At 42.3% G+C, this 15,873-nt stretch overlaps 2 protein-coding genes across 2 annotated transcripts in view; both read right to left on the reverse strand.

Annotated features, from left to right (window-relative positions):
- Nucleotides 1-4,425: 4,425 nt before the first annotated feature.
- Nucleotides 4,426-7,827, reverse strand: cep20 (centrosomal protein 20). The gene is made up of 4 exons (XM_050044479.1): nucleotides 7,755-7,827; nucleotides 6,831-7,028; nucleotides 5,451-5,535; nucleotides 4,426-4,944 (listed from the first exon to the last, which is right to left on the reverse strand). Exons 1-4 carry the CDS (start codon nucleotides 7,780-7,782, stop codon nucleotides 4,824-4,826), a joined length of 432 nt encoding a protein of 143 aa, XP_049900436.1. The 5' UTR covers nucleotides 7,783-7,827; the 3' UTR covers nucleotides 4,426-4,823.
- A 1,556-nt stretch (nucleotides 7,828-9,383) lies between these two features.
- The window catches only part of abcc6a (ATP-binding cassette, sub-family C (CFTR/MRP), member 6a), a 40,336-nt gene continuing 33,846 nt past the window's right edge, over nucleotides 9,384-15,873 (reverse strand). Inside the window, exons 20-31 of the mRNA XM_050044216.1 lie at nucleotides 15,521-15,605; nucleotides 15,317-15,434; nucleotides 14,953-15,160; nucleotides 14,493-14,803; nucleotides 13,994-14,193; nucleotides 13,661-13,787; nucleotides 12,174-12,275; nucleotides 11,911-12,057; nucleotides 11,642-11,800; nucleotides 11,307-11,473; nucleotides 10,984-11,178; nucleotides 9,384-10,761 (exon numbers count right to left, since the gene is read on the reverse strand). Of these exons, the coding sequence (XP_049900173.1) occupies nucleotides 10,653-10,761; nucleotides 10,984-11,178; nucleotides 11,307-11,473; nucleotides 11,642-11,800; nucleotides 11,911-12,057; nucleotides 12,174-12,275; nucleotides 13,661-13,787; nucleotides 13,994-14,193; nucleotides 14,493-14,803; nucleotides 14,953-15,160; nucleotides 15,317-15,434; nucleotides 15,521-15,605 (1,928 nt within the window). The 3' untranslated portion in view covers nucleotides 9,384-10,652. The remainder of the gene's footprint in view (nucleotides 10,762-10,983; nucleotides 11,179-11,306; nucleotides 11,474-11,641; nucleotides 11,801-11,910; nucleotides 12,058-12,173; nucleotides 12,276-13,660; nucleotides 13,788-13,993; nucleotides 14,194-14,492; nucleotides 14,804-14,952; nucleotides 15,161-15,316; nucleotides 15,435-15,520; nucleotides 15,606-15,873) is intronic.

Genomic DNA, 15,873 nt, shown 5'->3' on the forward strand with positions numbered 1-15,873 from the left:
CGTTAAAACCACTGATAGGTGAAGTGAATAACGTTTATCGTCTTGTTAGAATGCAAAGTTCTGCTGGGAAACTTTTGGTCCTGGCATTCATGTGGATCCCTTTGACACGCACCGCCTACCAAAACAATTTCACGGAACAAGTACACCCCATCATGGCAATGGCATTCTCCAATGGCAGTAGAGAATGCCATTGCCAGTGGTTCCCCCAGCAGGACAATGTGCCATGCCACACCATGAAACCTGCTCAGGAGTAGCCTGAGGAACGTGACAAAGAGCTCAAGATGTCAATCTGGCATCCAAATTCCCCAGATCCCAATCTGTTCAAGCATCCATGGGACATGCCGCTACCCCAGAGGCACCCAGAGGATGACAATGCCACACTGAACAAACTGCTCAAGAATGGCCCAAGGGACATGACAAAGAGCTCAAGACGTCAATCTGGCCTCCAAATTCCCCAGATCCCAATCTGATTGAGCATCCATGGGATGTGCTGGTACCCCAAGTCTCAACCCATATGACTCAAAGGATCTGCCACCAATGCCCTGGTGCCAGACACCACAGGACACCCCCAGAAGTCCTGTATCCATGCCTTGAAAGTTCAGAGCCAAGACCAGTCCAAGGAGGCCCCATCGTTGATCAGACTTGGCTCTGACCTATTGAGGCATGGACACAGGACCTCTGGGGGTGTCCTGTGGTGTTTGGCACCAGGGTATTGGTGGTAGATCCTTTGAGGCATATGGGTTGCGACTTGTGGTACTGATACATCCCACAGATGCTCAATCGGATTAGGATCTGGAGAATCTGGAGGCCAGATTGATGTTTTGAGCTTTTTGTCTTGAGCAGTTTTTTCAGTGTAGCATGACGTATTGTCCTGCTGGGGGGAGGCACTGCCATCGGGGAATGTTGTTGCCATTAGGGGGTGTACTTGGTTTGCAATGGTGTTTGGGTGGGTGGTACACGTCAAGTGCAAGCGGCAGCCTCCGGGGCTGAAAAATGAAGCCAGCATGGAGGTGCCAAAAACCGCAGTTCTTTCAGGGGTCACTTGAGGCTGACTCCAGGAGTCCATCCTCATAGACCTCCATGTTAAAGTGTCCAACTCAACAGAGATAAACATGCCTGGAACAATAAACAGTTTAGGTCTCTATAGCTGATTTCAACATTTATGACAACTGTGTGGGGGTTAATTTTCATATAACTCAAACATTTACATTATTCTAAGGTTTAAAGTTATGCATAATTAAGGGCAGGGTCGCTTTGAGTGACAGGCTGTCTGTGAGGCATCACTACAGTCCACCCCTTGCTCATCCACAGCTTCGCCATCTCAGCCAAATATGGTCCCCACTGGCTCCAAAAATCCAAGATGACGAGAGCCAAAATGCCAAACTCAAAGCATTAAAACTGCAGTCGTTAAACTGATTGGGGACGTCATGGTAGCCATGTCCAATAGTTTATACAGTCTATGGTCATGTGGCATCCACATGCATGCCAGGGCCCAATGTTTCCCAGCAGAACACTGCACTGTAACAAGATGATCAATGTTATTCATTTCAGCTGTCAGTGGTTTTAATTTTGAGGGCTGTTTGGGGTACTGTAGTCAATGAATCAAAAATTACACTGAATAAATCTAAACAAAATCATATTTGTTATATAAAAACATGATTGCATATCACTGTGTGCAACAAATGGCTGAAGTTGCACGATCCACATGCATGTGGTTCACGACAGTTGACATCATGTATATGTGAACTGTCCCTCATCACCATGTGGTAGAATAAATATACATTTAAAAATACATGGACTGTGATGCAGAAATCTCTTACATACAGCATGTTTAATGTTTTTTCTTCACCTTCATGTCCATAGATGGCCATCTATTGGAGAGAAAATATGTTTATGGATATGTTTGACCCTCATGGAATGCAATTGCTTTCTAATTTGAGCCCAGGGGCAAACATCAGTTCACTCTGCTGCAGTCAAAGGACCACTGCATTCAATACTATTTATACAGCTGTCTCTCTTTCACACAACTAATTTATACAGTGGAGGAGAAATGCTACCTATTATAGGGCACCCTGCCAATCGAACAATCATGTGCCATTGTTCAACTTCCTCTGCTTATATAGCCATTTCACTCACTCATATCTGGTGCCAATAAACTAGGCGCCTCGAGGCCACAGCCTTTAAGGGCAAATAATGTTTGCTCTGAGGACGTGATGTAAAATCAGACTCCAAATGTCCCCAGTGAGGCTCTTTTTTTGGCATACATATGCACTCAATGTCACATTATAGTTTCTAATGGGACTAAGAAGCAATAAATCAGGACACTGCATAAAGCCATGTTTACATTAAATCTTGTTGCACAAACTGCGCTGATGGTAAATGGTTACATTTCTTCTGCCCGCTCCATCAGAGGCACGGGTAAATTCAGCAAAACACACTGTGTGCTGCACATTACAACCTCATTCTTTCAATGAGCTAATTTGAGAGCAATGATCTCATCTATCAAAGCCTCCACAATCAAGAATGAGAGATGCAGATGTGGTAGAGGAGTCAGGATAAGTAAACTTCTGAAGCCTAAAAATAATTTAGATGTGGATTATGTTCTACTCAGCGCCCAGTATCAGTGATGAGGCATCAGTGATGAGGCTGAGAAATAAAGGACGGGCAAAGTGGATAATCAGTTCCAGAAACTCGGGGCTTTAGGTCGTGTGAGATAAGAACGTCAAGTTCCCTTAAATGGTGAGAGAGGAAGTGAGATGCAGCTTGTTGTAGCAGATGTTTGTCTGTCCAGCAAGGGGTACATACAGTGGTTGTTATTTGGATGTCTTGTGTACTTTGTTGATGTATCTTTTATGAGTTGCTGGAATCAAAGTAAGGACCCTCTTTCCTTTCCTGCAGTTAATATTATCTTAATGTTGCTATCATTGCTATCATGGAGGTCATAAGGACCTCACTGCCTGACTCTGAAGCTGCAGACAACACAGCAAAAGAGCCGAACAAGCAGGAGAGTAGCTATATAAAAATATCTGGAGGATGTCTCATTCAACTCAGGATAAACATGTGGATTACCAGTTATGTGAAACCAAGATGAAAGATCTTAATAATCATGAGTTATCTCACTATTACAGACCAACATGGCTTAAGTAGCATTGGGGCAGGGGCAACACGGGTGGGTCTGGCTGCACAAACCAACACAATGAGTGCCAAAATGTCAAGACAATCACAGGAAACTGAATGTTAATTTAGAAACCTTTCAAGTGCAGGTTGTTCAGCTAACAGTGCTGTGATGAACTGTGCTGTATAAAGCAAACACTCCAAAGTACTTGCAAATACAGTTCTGATTACAAGCAATACACTTAAAGGGTAACTCCGGTCATTTTTCAACTTGGACCCAATTTTAAGATGTATTTGTGTCTAAGTGATGCAGACATATTTGAAAATTGGTCCAGTATTGAGAGAGACCACTGAAGCCAGCAGCAGCAAAACAGGCTGCAGTGTAACCCCTGAGGTCAGGCTCAGATTTTTATTCTTGGTGTCTGACAAATAGACCTTTTTGTTAGAGAGTAAGTAATTCTTTTTATTTAACCAGAAACTGCCCAAAAATCACCATCGTCAAACCCACCAGACTCCATTTAAATACACAGTAATTTTATATTTGTAAAGCACATTTCATTCAAAGTTGACAGAAACAAAATAAAAAACTCACAAAAGCTATCTCGGTTCGTCTTTCCACTTTCCCAACAAACACCGACTCTAGTTTGGTTACGATAAACCCTTAACTCACCCAGTTGGTGGTGAAAATACACTGGTTTGATGCCTGTAAAATTATTGTTTACTTAAATGGAGTCTGGTGTCTGTTTGACAATTCCGGATCTGTTCCTTGTTAAACAAAAAGGATCTTTCTCTTTAACAAAAGCTTCTATCTCCGTAGGGGTCCTTTCCATAATGTTGTCAGGCACTTAAAGCAACAATCTGATCCTATCAGTGGCGAAAACAAGCACATATGGTGGATGTAAATTGATGGTGCTCAATTGCCTGCAGCGATTACATTACAGCCTGTTTAACGCTGGACCAATTTCAAAAATTGCTGTTCCCATTAGTCACTTAGACACAAAAACATGAGAAAATGAAGTCCAGGTTAGAAAATAAAAATACTAGTTGTCCTTTAAGTTTACAAAAGTTTAAAAAATAGAGTTAACTCCCTGTCTTCATATTGTTAAACTGACATGATGTAAGTAATCAGATACATTTAACCACAGTATTAGACTAACCTGTATTTATAAACTATGCCACATGTTAGGAATGAACAGACAGTAGCTATAAGGCCTCAACAGGTTACACCAAAGTGTCACTGTCTCCAGCCTTGTCTTTGGTGACGCTGCCACCATGTGGTGAACAATAAAATAGCACATCCACAAATGTTTTTTCAGTCAATAAATTTAAAAAATATAAAACATTTATTTTTGAGCAACTAAAACACAGTATAAAAGACATTTGTAGATTTAAATAGAGAAGAAATCAAGGAATATTATCTCAACTGTTTGCTTGAATTATTGACAAAATAAACAACATGGATTAATGCAAGCAGCACCATCGTGACTGGTGCTAAACCTAAATAATTTAAAAAAAAAAAAGGCTTTCTGGGATCATTGGCAACTCACAGAATAAAATAATACAGAGGATTTGTGCATTTTTACCAGCAGAATTCAGATAGTCCATGCTGTAGGATTATACTCAGGGGAAAACACAGTGGAAAAACTACAGACAAGAAGATAATGTCACTTAAAATCCCCCCAGAAAAGTGTGTGCAAGTGCACCAACTTTTAGGCATCTGGTCCAGGTGCTGTGTTGCTGGTAGCAGGCAGAGAGGAACCCCGCAGAAATACCTTTCCACTGTTGTCACTGCTGTTCACAAAGTGGCTCACCAGGCCATAGAGGAGAGGTCTGAAAAGTAAAATGTGAAGAAATTATTCTTCAAATTATTTTTTTTATCACAAAGACTGAGTGAGAGAAAAAGGTCTAAGATCCTACACCAGCAGGTCAGTTTTAATATTGGTACATGCCACCAGTAATGAATCTAACCGTGTTTTTCATTTTTCCCTGATGGCACACAGAGATGAATGGTAGGAAAAGAAACAGTGATATGAAAGCAAAACAAGCCAGACTACAATCCCCGTTGCATCTGCTAAGCCATGAACTAACCCCTCCCCTCCCTCCCCCGAAGAGTAAAACCACAATTTCACAACACAGATTAATCATCATGTTTAACCACAGTCATGGTGAGGACGAGGTGAAATTATTAGAACTCTCTAGGTATTTCTCGACAGAGCTATAAAGATGGTGATGACTCGCAGACCTTGTGAAATTACTCTCCAGTAACTGACCATACTTCCAGGAAGTTCTCTAAATCTTTGAACACTGTGTTGGACAACAGACTGTATTGCTCTTACACAGACTTGGAGCTCAGATCCTCTGAAACTTTCAGCTCATTTGCCAGGAACTGTCTGTCCAAGGGAACTTCAGGTTGGCCGGACTCTAAGAAAACAAACAGAGCTGAGTTTAGACGGAGTGAACTTTACTCTACAATAGTTACTGGTTTAGTTTCGAAAACAGCAGCTGGAATATGACATCTAACTCAGAGTCTATTTTGTCTTTGGCTTCTGCATTGAAAACATTTCTCTACTAAAACTGTTATTGTTTTTATTAATTGAACATACTGTAATGAATCAATCCAATACAGTTCGGAAGGGCATAATCCTAATCCTCATAATCACAGTCTTGGACTGCCCTTTTGATTTGACAGAAGAGGTGGTTGAGAGGAGGATGTTAGCCAAGCTGATGACATCAATCATGGACGACACTTCTCACCCCCTGCAGACTGTGAGAGCTTCAAGCAGCTACATCAGCAACACTCACACAGCAAAAAGGAGCACCGGCATTTCAGGTTACATACACCAATCAGCCACAACATTAAAACCGCTGACAGATGTCGTGTATAACATGATCGATGGGAGACGCTGGGTCCTGGCATTCATGTTGATGCCACCTGACATGCTCCACCCACACAAACACCTTTACAGACCAAGTACACACCCTCATGACACTGGCACTAAGAAAGGCCTGAGGAATGTGACAACGACCTCAAGGCCTCAACCTGGCCTCCAAACTCCCCTGATCCCCATCTGATCTATGGTCAGAGCCAAGTCCAATTCAAGGAGGCCATGGACTGGGGGTACGAGGGGTACCAGCACATCCCACAAATGCTTTATCAGATTGGGATCTGGGGAATTTGGAGGCCAGGAGGATGCCTTGAGCTCTCTGTCATGTTCCTCTGGCATGTTCCTGCAGTTTTTGGGGTGTGGCATGGTGCACTGTCCTGCTGCGGGGAACACTGCCATTGGGGAGTGCCATTGCCAAGAGGGGGTGTACATGGTATGCATTGGTGTTTGCTTGGGTGGAGCACATCAGGTGGCATCCACATGAATGCTTGGACCGAAAGCTCCCAGCAGAACATTGCACTGTAACAAGATGATCAATGATATGGATATGCCCTTAACCAGCCACTCCTAAATCAGCAGGTATACACGTACACGTCCATATCCTTATATCCTTTATATTGTGCAACATTTCTACTTTCCTATGGTGCAATAATATGCATCTTACTGTGCAATAATATTTATAGATTTCTGTTTTTCCGGTAAAGTACTGCACACCATCTGTGTGTTACAATTATCCTTTGCAGCTATCAATCAGTATGTGCATTTTGTGTTAATGTCCCCTCCTGTTTGTGAAGACAGTAGATGTGTTGGGACCTTTATCCTTTCACCCACCTGCTGTCAGTACAGACGCAGTGTATCTGTACTTGTTGAACTCCAGGTACTCCCGGATGAGCTCGTTGATGAGCAGGTTTTCGTGGGACAGGGGCGGACGAGGCTCCCGCTGGTCATCCAGGGCGCTGAACACCTCTGCTCGGATACGAGCCTTCAACTGACCCAGGACACCACGGGACTCCAGCGTTTCCCTCACCGCTAAAATATTCAATTTTTATTAGATTAAACAGAAGTGATTAACTTACCCTTTGACCAAATAACTAGGAGCTTGCGTTGTGTTGTGTTAACATATCCCGCTAACTCTGGCTCTAATATTTGCCGTATTCCACTCATTAATTCGCTGATTTAGTGTTTCCTTACTTGTTGACAAAGATACAGACAAGCTCAAATGTGATTCAATGACTTATCAGAACCACTACGAACCAGTCTTCAAGTCGGGATATATGTGATTATTCAAACTGTCTTCTTCTTAAATGTACTTTACAATTTATTCCTACAACCATACAAGCTAACCTAGCGTTAGCCAGCGTAGCTCACCTTACTAGCTGGATTCTGTTACTATTGTAAAGCTGGCGAGCTGTGATAAATCCATGAAAAGCTAAAATTGTTTGGCGCCTAGGTTCAAATTATGAATGCCGAATTGAAATTTAGACATTAGCAATAGAGCTAGCCTTGGTTCGCTTTGAGGCGTCAACTTGCTGACAACTAGGGCCTCTTAGCTTTCTAAATTGTTGAAATTTTGAATGAAGACTCGTACACAGGAGGGAGTCAAGTTGTTGTGGTGAAACTAACGTTAATTTGGCAAACCAGTGCGAACATCAACGTTACTAACGTGTGCAGTAAAATGATCTGTCGTATATCTGTTCCAGGTTGATTAAAGACTACAATAAGTGGACGAAATAATGAATGAAAGTGAGCGCTTACCACACTTGAGTTCAGTGATGGTCGCCATTGCAACAAGTGTAAACAAACGACGGTCTGCCGCCGTTCATATCATAGACTTTCGCCATCTAGTGACGGAGTGGTGTAACTACAACGAGCTGGTTCATGAGACCCCAAACATCACATCCAGTCTGCACAAACCTTACACAATGTATGACACACAATATTAACTATGATGGACGGAAAATGATTTAAATAAATAAATACATAAATAAATGCATAAATAAATAAGTAGAGGAATAAATAAATAAGGAAATAAATAGAGTAATACATAATAAATACACAAAATGAAGAAATGTAGTTGTACCACAATGTAGATTATCAACATTCATTTATTCATGCATTTATCTATTTTTTTTTCCATATTTATTTCAACATTTATCTATTTATTTTTTGTTTTGTTATTATGCATGCATTTATTTTTGTGTTTATTCCTTCAATATTTATTTATACCCATATTATTTTTATTTCTATATTTATTTTCTCATTTTTTCTTTTACTTATTTATTTCTGTATTTATTTATGTAAGTAATTTTCTCATTCTCCACAATTAATACTACTCATGAGATCAGTGTGATATTTATTAATATTCACATATATTCATTTAATATTTAAACACATTTTTTTTTAACAAAACCAGCTCAGTGTATAGAGAACCAGCTAGTGGTAGAGTGTCCGCCCTGAGACTGGGAGGTCGTGGGTTCGATCCCCGGCCGGGTTATACCAAAGACTATAAAAATGGGACCCATTGCCTCTCTGCTTGGCACTCATACCAAAGACTATAAAAATGGGACCCATTGCCTCTCTGCTTGGCACTCAGCATCATGGGTTGGAATTGGGGGGTTAGATCACGACATGATTCCCGAGCGCGGCACCGCTGCTGTTCACTGCTCCCTCAGGGGATGGGTCAAATGCAGAGGACAAATTTCACACACTCAGGTGTGTGACAATCAGTGGGACTTTAAACTTTAAACTATCCACTAAGCCACCAGGTGCCCAACTCAGACCCTATCTTAAGTGACTAATAGGAACAACAATTTTTGAAATTGGTCTAGTAATGAGAGAGTGCTGCAGCTGCAATGTAAGCATTTGGGGTATTTGTGTACTGTCAATTTACGTCCACTTAAATGTTTGTTTCTTGCCACTGGCAGGCTCAGACTGTTATGTGTCTGACAACATTATGAAAACAACCCTACATAGATAGACCTTTACGTTAAAGAGTGAGATCCTTTTTAAATTAAGTTACCTGTTAAGTTAGAGGACTCAAGCCATTGCGATTACAGCATGTAAAGATTCACTGAGCCGGTCAGTGGTCTTGCTGGATGTTCTGGTAGATATATAAATAATTGGCATACACATACACAACTCTAATGCAGGTAATTCATATACATGTTAAATAGCAATGGACCCAGAACTGACACCTGGTGAATCTCAATACTATCAGCATGGAGAGCGGACTTCAGACCTGCTGAGGGAGTCTTAAGACGTCACTTTGACATCCTTCTGATAAATCTCTATTTTTATTTAAATGTGCTTTTTAAAGAACATGCATACGTGTTAATTGATCTGGCCCCAACAATCATTTCCCAAAACATGAATTCAAGCATAGTGTAGATTCAAATAAACTTTATTATTCAGCATGATGTATGGAACAAGACAGTACATTGACATTAAAAATGAAAAAATGAACAAGCTTGTTATAAAAAGTATAAATATCATACAATCCTCAGAATCTTAAGGACACTTAACACATTTTGTCACATGACATAAATAAACTATAGGGTATCTCTTACAATGTATTGTCTAAACCAGTAAGACAAAAACAGTAAATGCCTCTTCTCTTTGAAAAGTTCATAGGGTTTTTCTTTGAATCGAGAGTAAAGGTCAACGTGGACTATTTACAGTCTTTCATGTCAGCACCATAACAACAATAATGATTTTTTTCCTTCTCTGCATATGGCCTGAGTCGTGTGGTGGAGGCAGAGACACAATCACAGAGATTTATCACCATTGTTTTGAAGAAGCATTCTCTTCATTCATGGCGGTTTTCACTACCGGCGTCAGGTTAAATCTGACCAGCGAGGACTCTATTGACTTTTTTATGTGTTTACTTTGACAGAAATAAACAACAGCCGCAACATAGTTGGACGATTGCTAATGCGTTGGCTCACTTCAATGTTTTCCTCTTTTTCCCTGACATATAAAAACTCCAAATTGGCTGCTCAGATTTTGAAGGCAGTGAAAACCTCATTTCCCCTGCGTTTGCCAGGGTGAACCTTTTGAAGGTTAGTGTGTCAGAGTATTTCCTGTCCCAGTTTCTGGGTCAAGAAGAGAAAAATAGACTTCTATCAATTTACAGTTACACAATTGCCTCTTTCTTGGTATACAAGGCTAAAAAAAAGTGAGTAAACATCAACATTAAGCCTGAGACAACATCAAAAAATATGTCATGTGCTTTATAACACTTATAAAAACTACAAAAATAAGATAAACTCCCATTCAAAAAGAGAATGAAAATCCTTAAGATCTGTGGTACTCTTAGCTTGTAGCTCTTGGCTTTATCCTTTCATGGAAAAAACTGACTCTGCTACGCTATATACATATTTAAAACGTGGAGACTCAACAATCCACTGTAGCTTTCTTTTGAGTGTTCATCATCTGAGTCTTTAGGACGGCATGTCTGTGAGTGTTAACAACAAATAGGGACTGCGTCAGCTGCATCTCTTGAGATTCATCGACAATGCCCCCCATGGAGAGGCATTCTGAGCTGCCACAAAGCTTGAAATGGCCCGATTTAACGTGTGCTGGAGAGCCATACGAAGAAGACGCCACATCTGTACACTTGGACACCGGCTCCGTGGTACGAAGCCCAGCAAAGACTTAGACCAGCCCAGCTTCCCGGCACATTCGGTAGAACTGTCCCCGCTGTGCGATGAGGTTGGCTGGAGAGTCCATCTCAGAGATGAGGCCTCTGTCCATGACGATCACTCTGTGGAGCAGCGAAAGACAAAGAAGACATGTTTTAAATCCAGCACTTTTTATTATACCAGATCTAACACATATACATATCTTCACTTGCTATATGTAGGATGCAGCACTGGTATGTTTTAATGCACTGATTCCCAACTGGTGGGTCGTGGGTCCATTCCGAATGCTTTTTTTATTCTACTCAATGCTATAAATATCATGCACTTAGCGGACTGTAATGTACCTTGTGTAATCCATAATAGTGTTGAGGCGGTGAGCGACGGTCAGGACGGTGCAGTCCTCAAACTGCGTGCGGATTGTTGACTGGATGAGCGTGTCTGTCTCCAGGTCCACAGCAGCTGTCGCCTCGTCCAAAACCAGGATCTTGGTTTTCCTCAGCAGGGCCCTGGCCAGGCACACCAGCTGGCGCTGACCCAGACTACACAGACAAAGGAGAGGGATAGAATTTTTTATATCCTGAAGCTTTGTGTGGATTTCCCTGTAATAATATATTGGTGACTGACTACGCAAAACAATGGATAAAGCTTTATTTTTATATCTGTGTACCTGAGGTTTTCTCCACCCTCGGAGCATTCATGGTTGAGTTTGTCAGGCAAGTTGGAGACAAAGTTTTTGAGGTGAGCGAGCTCAAGTGACCTCCACACCTCCTCATCGGTGTAGGTGTCAAAGGGGTCGAGATTCATCCGGAGGGAGCCTGAGAACAGCACAGGGTCCTGGGAGAGGCAACAGCAGATGTTATTCATCACCAAACGGTTCAGACTTGTAACAGGATTATTAAAATTTAGACTGGCTCATTTTACATTGGATACGGATCGCAGCTCTTGTAAACAGTTTATGTGATGAAAGCCAGGGCTCAGTTTCCATTGTTACTACTGTCCCACCTGAGGAATGATAGTAATGCGAGATCTGAGGTCATGGAGTCCAATGTCGGCGATGTTGACTCCGTCTATAAAGATCTTTCCCTTTGCTGCCTCTAAGATCCGGAAGATTCCCAGGGCAAGTGAGGACTTCCCCGCTCCCGTCCGACCCACAATTCCAACCTGGAAAAGAGGTTTTTATTTAGAATTTGTGTGTGACACAAAACAGCAATTCAATTTAAGTGATCCAACATTATGCTGGTAAAGACTGTTTATCATACAAGCTGACTCACCCTCTCTCTTTCATGAATATTCAAGGTAATGCCCTTCAGAGCCAACTCAAGGCCTTTACGGTACTGCAGCCCGTATTCCTGGAACTCAATGGTGCCTCTCTGGGGCCAAGCCAGTGGCAAGGAGCTGCCTTCGATGGTCCAACTTGCCTGAACGTGACAATAAGAAAGTGTGAGTACAAAATAAACAGCTGTCTTGTTGTACAGTACTGGATTAATCGTCTTGAGCAGTGATATGTTTATGTGTGTGGGGTGGGGACGCTGACCTCTTTAGCAGTTTCAGCATACTCATTGACTCTCTCCACAGAAACAATGTTGTTTTCCACATCAGTCCAGGCTCTCACAATCCAACTCAGGATTCCAGTCACCTGCAACACCCAGCGCAATGAGGTTTAGTTGAGTTTATTTGCACGTCTATATATAACAACAGTCAGTAAGGATTTAGAAAAGCTGGAACATTGTGCAGGAGAGGTTATAGAAGCCAAAAACAACTTATGATGATACCTCTCCTATTTCTAAACACAAGTTGAGCTGCATCACATAGGATTCCAAGAAGTGTGTGATTAATGAAAATGTAGATTTTGATTGTCGAAGGTTGTAGAGGTTTACCATAAACCTTCTTTACTGCACTGAAAATACATTTGCTGAGCAAAGCATTGCGTTTATTTTCCACTTTTTCCAGTTTAACCTCTAATTGCCACATGCAGGCTGTAACTGGAGTCCCACAGCGCGCGTGTGTGAAATTCTTTGATGTTAATAAGTCGGGTATTGGAAAACCTCCAGAAGAGCAAGGGCACACTCAATTTTGGCAGCTTTTTAACCTTTATTGGACTACAGTGGTCTGCTCTTTATGAGTGCACCTGACTGGTGCCTAAAGAAGTTGGATACTGGATATCAATGTGCTATATGTTTTATTACTGGCTGTGGAAATGGCCTTCTATGTACTTCTGCAGACTTTTGCATTGGTTGGTTTCATATATAAATTTCCCTGTGGACTTCTTATCTGTGTAAAAACCAATATTCTGACAATATTCTGCAGATGTTGGTCCCCGAGGTCCAACCCAGTGACCAGAGTAAAATGTTTGTATTGTAAGTTTCATCAAACCAGTGGTACGTTGCATTTGTTGGATATGTTGTTCAGCAACACTGTAGTTAACGTCTGGTTGAGTTGAGGCACAAAAACCTCTTGGTTATGGTTAGGTAAAGATCATGCTTTGGCTTAAAACACCCATGTTCAGTGGCTGAGCTGGGAAACACAGTGATGTGTCGGTAAAAAACACATAGGTTCGGTGCACCGTGAAGGGTCCCCGAAATACAACCAGTGTTTTTGGTTTTGAACAGCAATGTGCAGCTTGGCAGGCGTCTCACCTAGGTGTCACGTCATCCACCATCCCCTCCACCTCCCAATGACAAAAGTCATATACCACGCCACTTTAGGAACGCTAATGTGATTCGTGTTAACTGTGCACATATCCATGGTTTGCAGAAACGTATACTGTAAAGCAAACATTTTTTCTGGCAACTGGGCAGCCAGGTTCGACTAGAACTAGGCAGAAAAGCTTTAAAAACACTGTCTCCTCCTCCTGGAATAAAGTGTAGAAGGACCTTAAACTGTCAGAGCTGATTACTATGGGTGAATTTAAGTTGATTTAAAAGGGTGGAGAAAACAGCACTCTAGGAAATTGTATAACTTTTTTTGTATTGCATTTTAACTGGATGTCGTGTGAGAATGTTTGTGGGCAGAGTATCTCACCTGGAGGGAGTGTGACACAGCCAAACCAACGATGCCAGGACTCAGGGTTCCTTTTCCCCACACAGAGAGAATGGCAGCAGCTAAGACCACACCATTACCAATAAACTCCAGATTGACTGCCAACCACCTGCGGATGTAACATCGATTTAGCTGTGGGCAGGCAAGTACCAAAATGTGTCCCCATTACTGAAGCCAGAAGTCATTTTGTGTAACCATGTAACATAAAGCAATCTCAGCAACTCTCTGAACTATGAATCACCGCCATCCCTCATGAAGTGTAACTGATGTATAAATGAAATGAAAGCACATTATAATAATGACATATCATCTCACCGGGTGGCCACAAATCTGGGGAAGTAGGAGGTCTGATTGAAGTCGACCCTCTCATTAGCCTGTAGAATGAACCTGGACTGCTCGCCAAAGGCACGGATGACGCTGGCGCCCTGCACCGTCTCGTTGAAGTGGGTGTAGATGGGCGAGCGGCTCACAGCTTCCAGCCTCCGCAGCTGACAGGATGTGGCGACGTAGAAGCTCTGTAGCCCACAGTGGAAAAGAAAAACGCAGGCTTTAATGAGTAAACCCAAGAGGGAGCGCTGAGGGCTTTCCCATAATTCATAGTGAATGTGTGTTACATCTATGTCAGCACGTGGGGGAACAAAACACAAGTGAATGGCAAAATCAGCAGCGTTGGTTTTGGAGCCTGCAGCTTTCCAATAACACACTGTAATGGAACCCAGCTCTCACTAAGCCACCTTGGACATAAAACTCTCAGAGAAAACATAAAGATCAAAGTGAGTCGTGGTGAGATGAAATATTGTTGGAAAAACTGTACCTGGACAAAGGCGTAAAGGAAAGCGAGAGGCAGGATGATCGCGGCTGCAAAGGGCGTCGCCATCAGCACAATGATGCAGACCTCCATGAGTTTAAAGACGTAACTCAGCATCATCTTCAAGCCGTCGGGGACCATGCAGTCGATGGCGTCGATCTCTTTGGCGAAGCGGTTGAGCAGGTTCCCGCTGGGTGTGCACTCGAAGAAGGACATGGGAGAGCGCAGCACGTTGACCAGCAGGTCCATGTGCAAGTGGCGGGAGGCGATGATTCCGCAGATGGAGATGGCGACAGTTGTACCAAAGATGGCGATACCTGAAGAGGAGGAGAAGATGTTTGATCAAATCAGTTGAACTTAAAAGGTTCAGTGTGGAGGATTGAGGGGGATATACCAGCAGAAATTCAATATAACATAATAAATATTTACATTTGTTGAGTTTGAGCCATGAGGCTAATTAACTGACCTTGTACGAAGCCCAGTGCGCCAAACACAGTCAGTTTGAGCTCTGCATCAATCTGGGTGCCGTTAACAACAGGGTCGTCAGCCCACATGCTGAGCCAGTAGTTGTAGGCCAACGAGGCGCCCTGCTGGAAAGCGTACAGGAAGACGATGGGAATGATGATGGCCAAGCCGATGGTCTTGAAGTACTTCTTGTACATCGACAACCTCACCTGTTGAAGACAAACACAAAATGTATCAGTCAGTCTCAAGGAATTAGGCAACTTGGTTTGTCTTAGTATCAACAATTTATGTTCACTAAAGCTGCAGTGACTGAAGCCCTATTTCACACCATTAGAGGAAAAAGTCAAAGGCCATTTCAGACTTACCCTTCCCGTGCGGGCCTTGTCAGCCTCAGTTAGCTTGCCCAAGTCCTCTGGTACCTGTTCCTGGTCTGTTTCATTCACAGGCTCCATGTTCTGCAGGTTGGTATTCGTGGTGTCACCCCTGGAGGAGGAGGTCAGAGGTCAGTTTTGTAAAAATTCTTGGGATACCAAACATCTTTATGACACTTTAAATGTTTGTTTACATACCCAATGAGCTGCTCCTGTGACAGGTCTCTGGAGAATGGCATGAAGTCGACCATGCTGAGACGAGCATTGGACCTCCTGGAACCAGCTACAAGAAAAGGACCGTTTTTAATTGTGATGATTTATTTTTAGACCGATGATATGATAGAGAAGTCCATCTTAATGCACACACTGAAGTCAGGATGTTTTCATGCACTGCTCGTAGATATACCTAAGAAATGTAGTGCACCAGAATTTGTCTATAACCCACGTAATCAGGAAGACTATGATCACGAAACCAATATGGTAACGGGAGTAAAGAATGAAGTCATGGATGTATAAAGAGAACTGGATACAGCATTTAAGGTGGGCCCCTA

This window comes from Epinephelus moara, chromosome 5 (genome assembly GCF_006386435.1).
Source record: "Epinephelus moara isolate mb chromosome 5, YSFRI_EMoa_1.0, whole genome shotgun sequence".
Lineage (NCBI taxonomy): Eukaryota > Metazoa > Chordata > Actinopteri > Perciformes > Serranidae > Epinephelus > Epinephelus moara.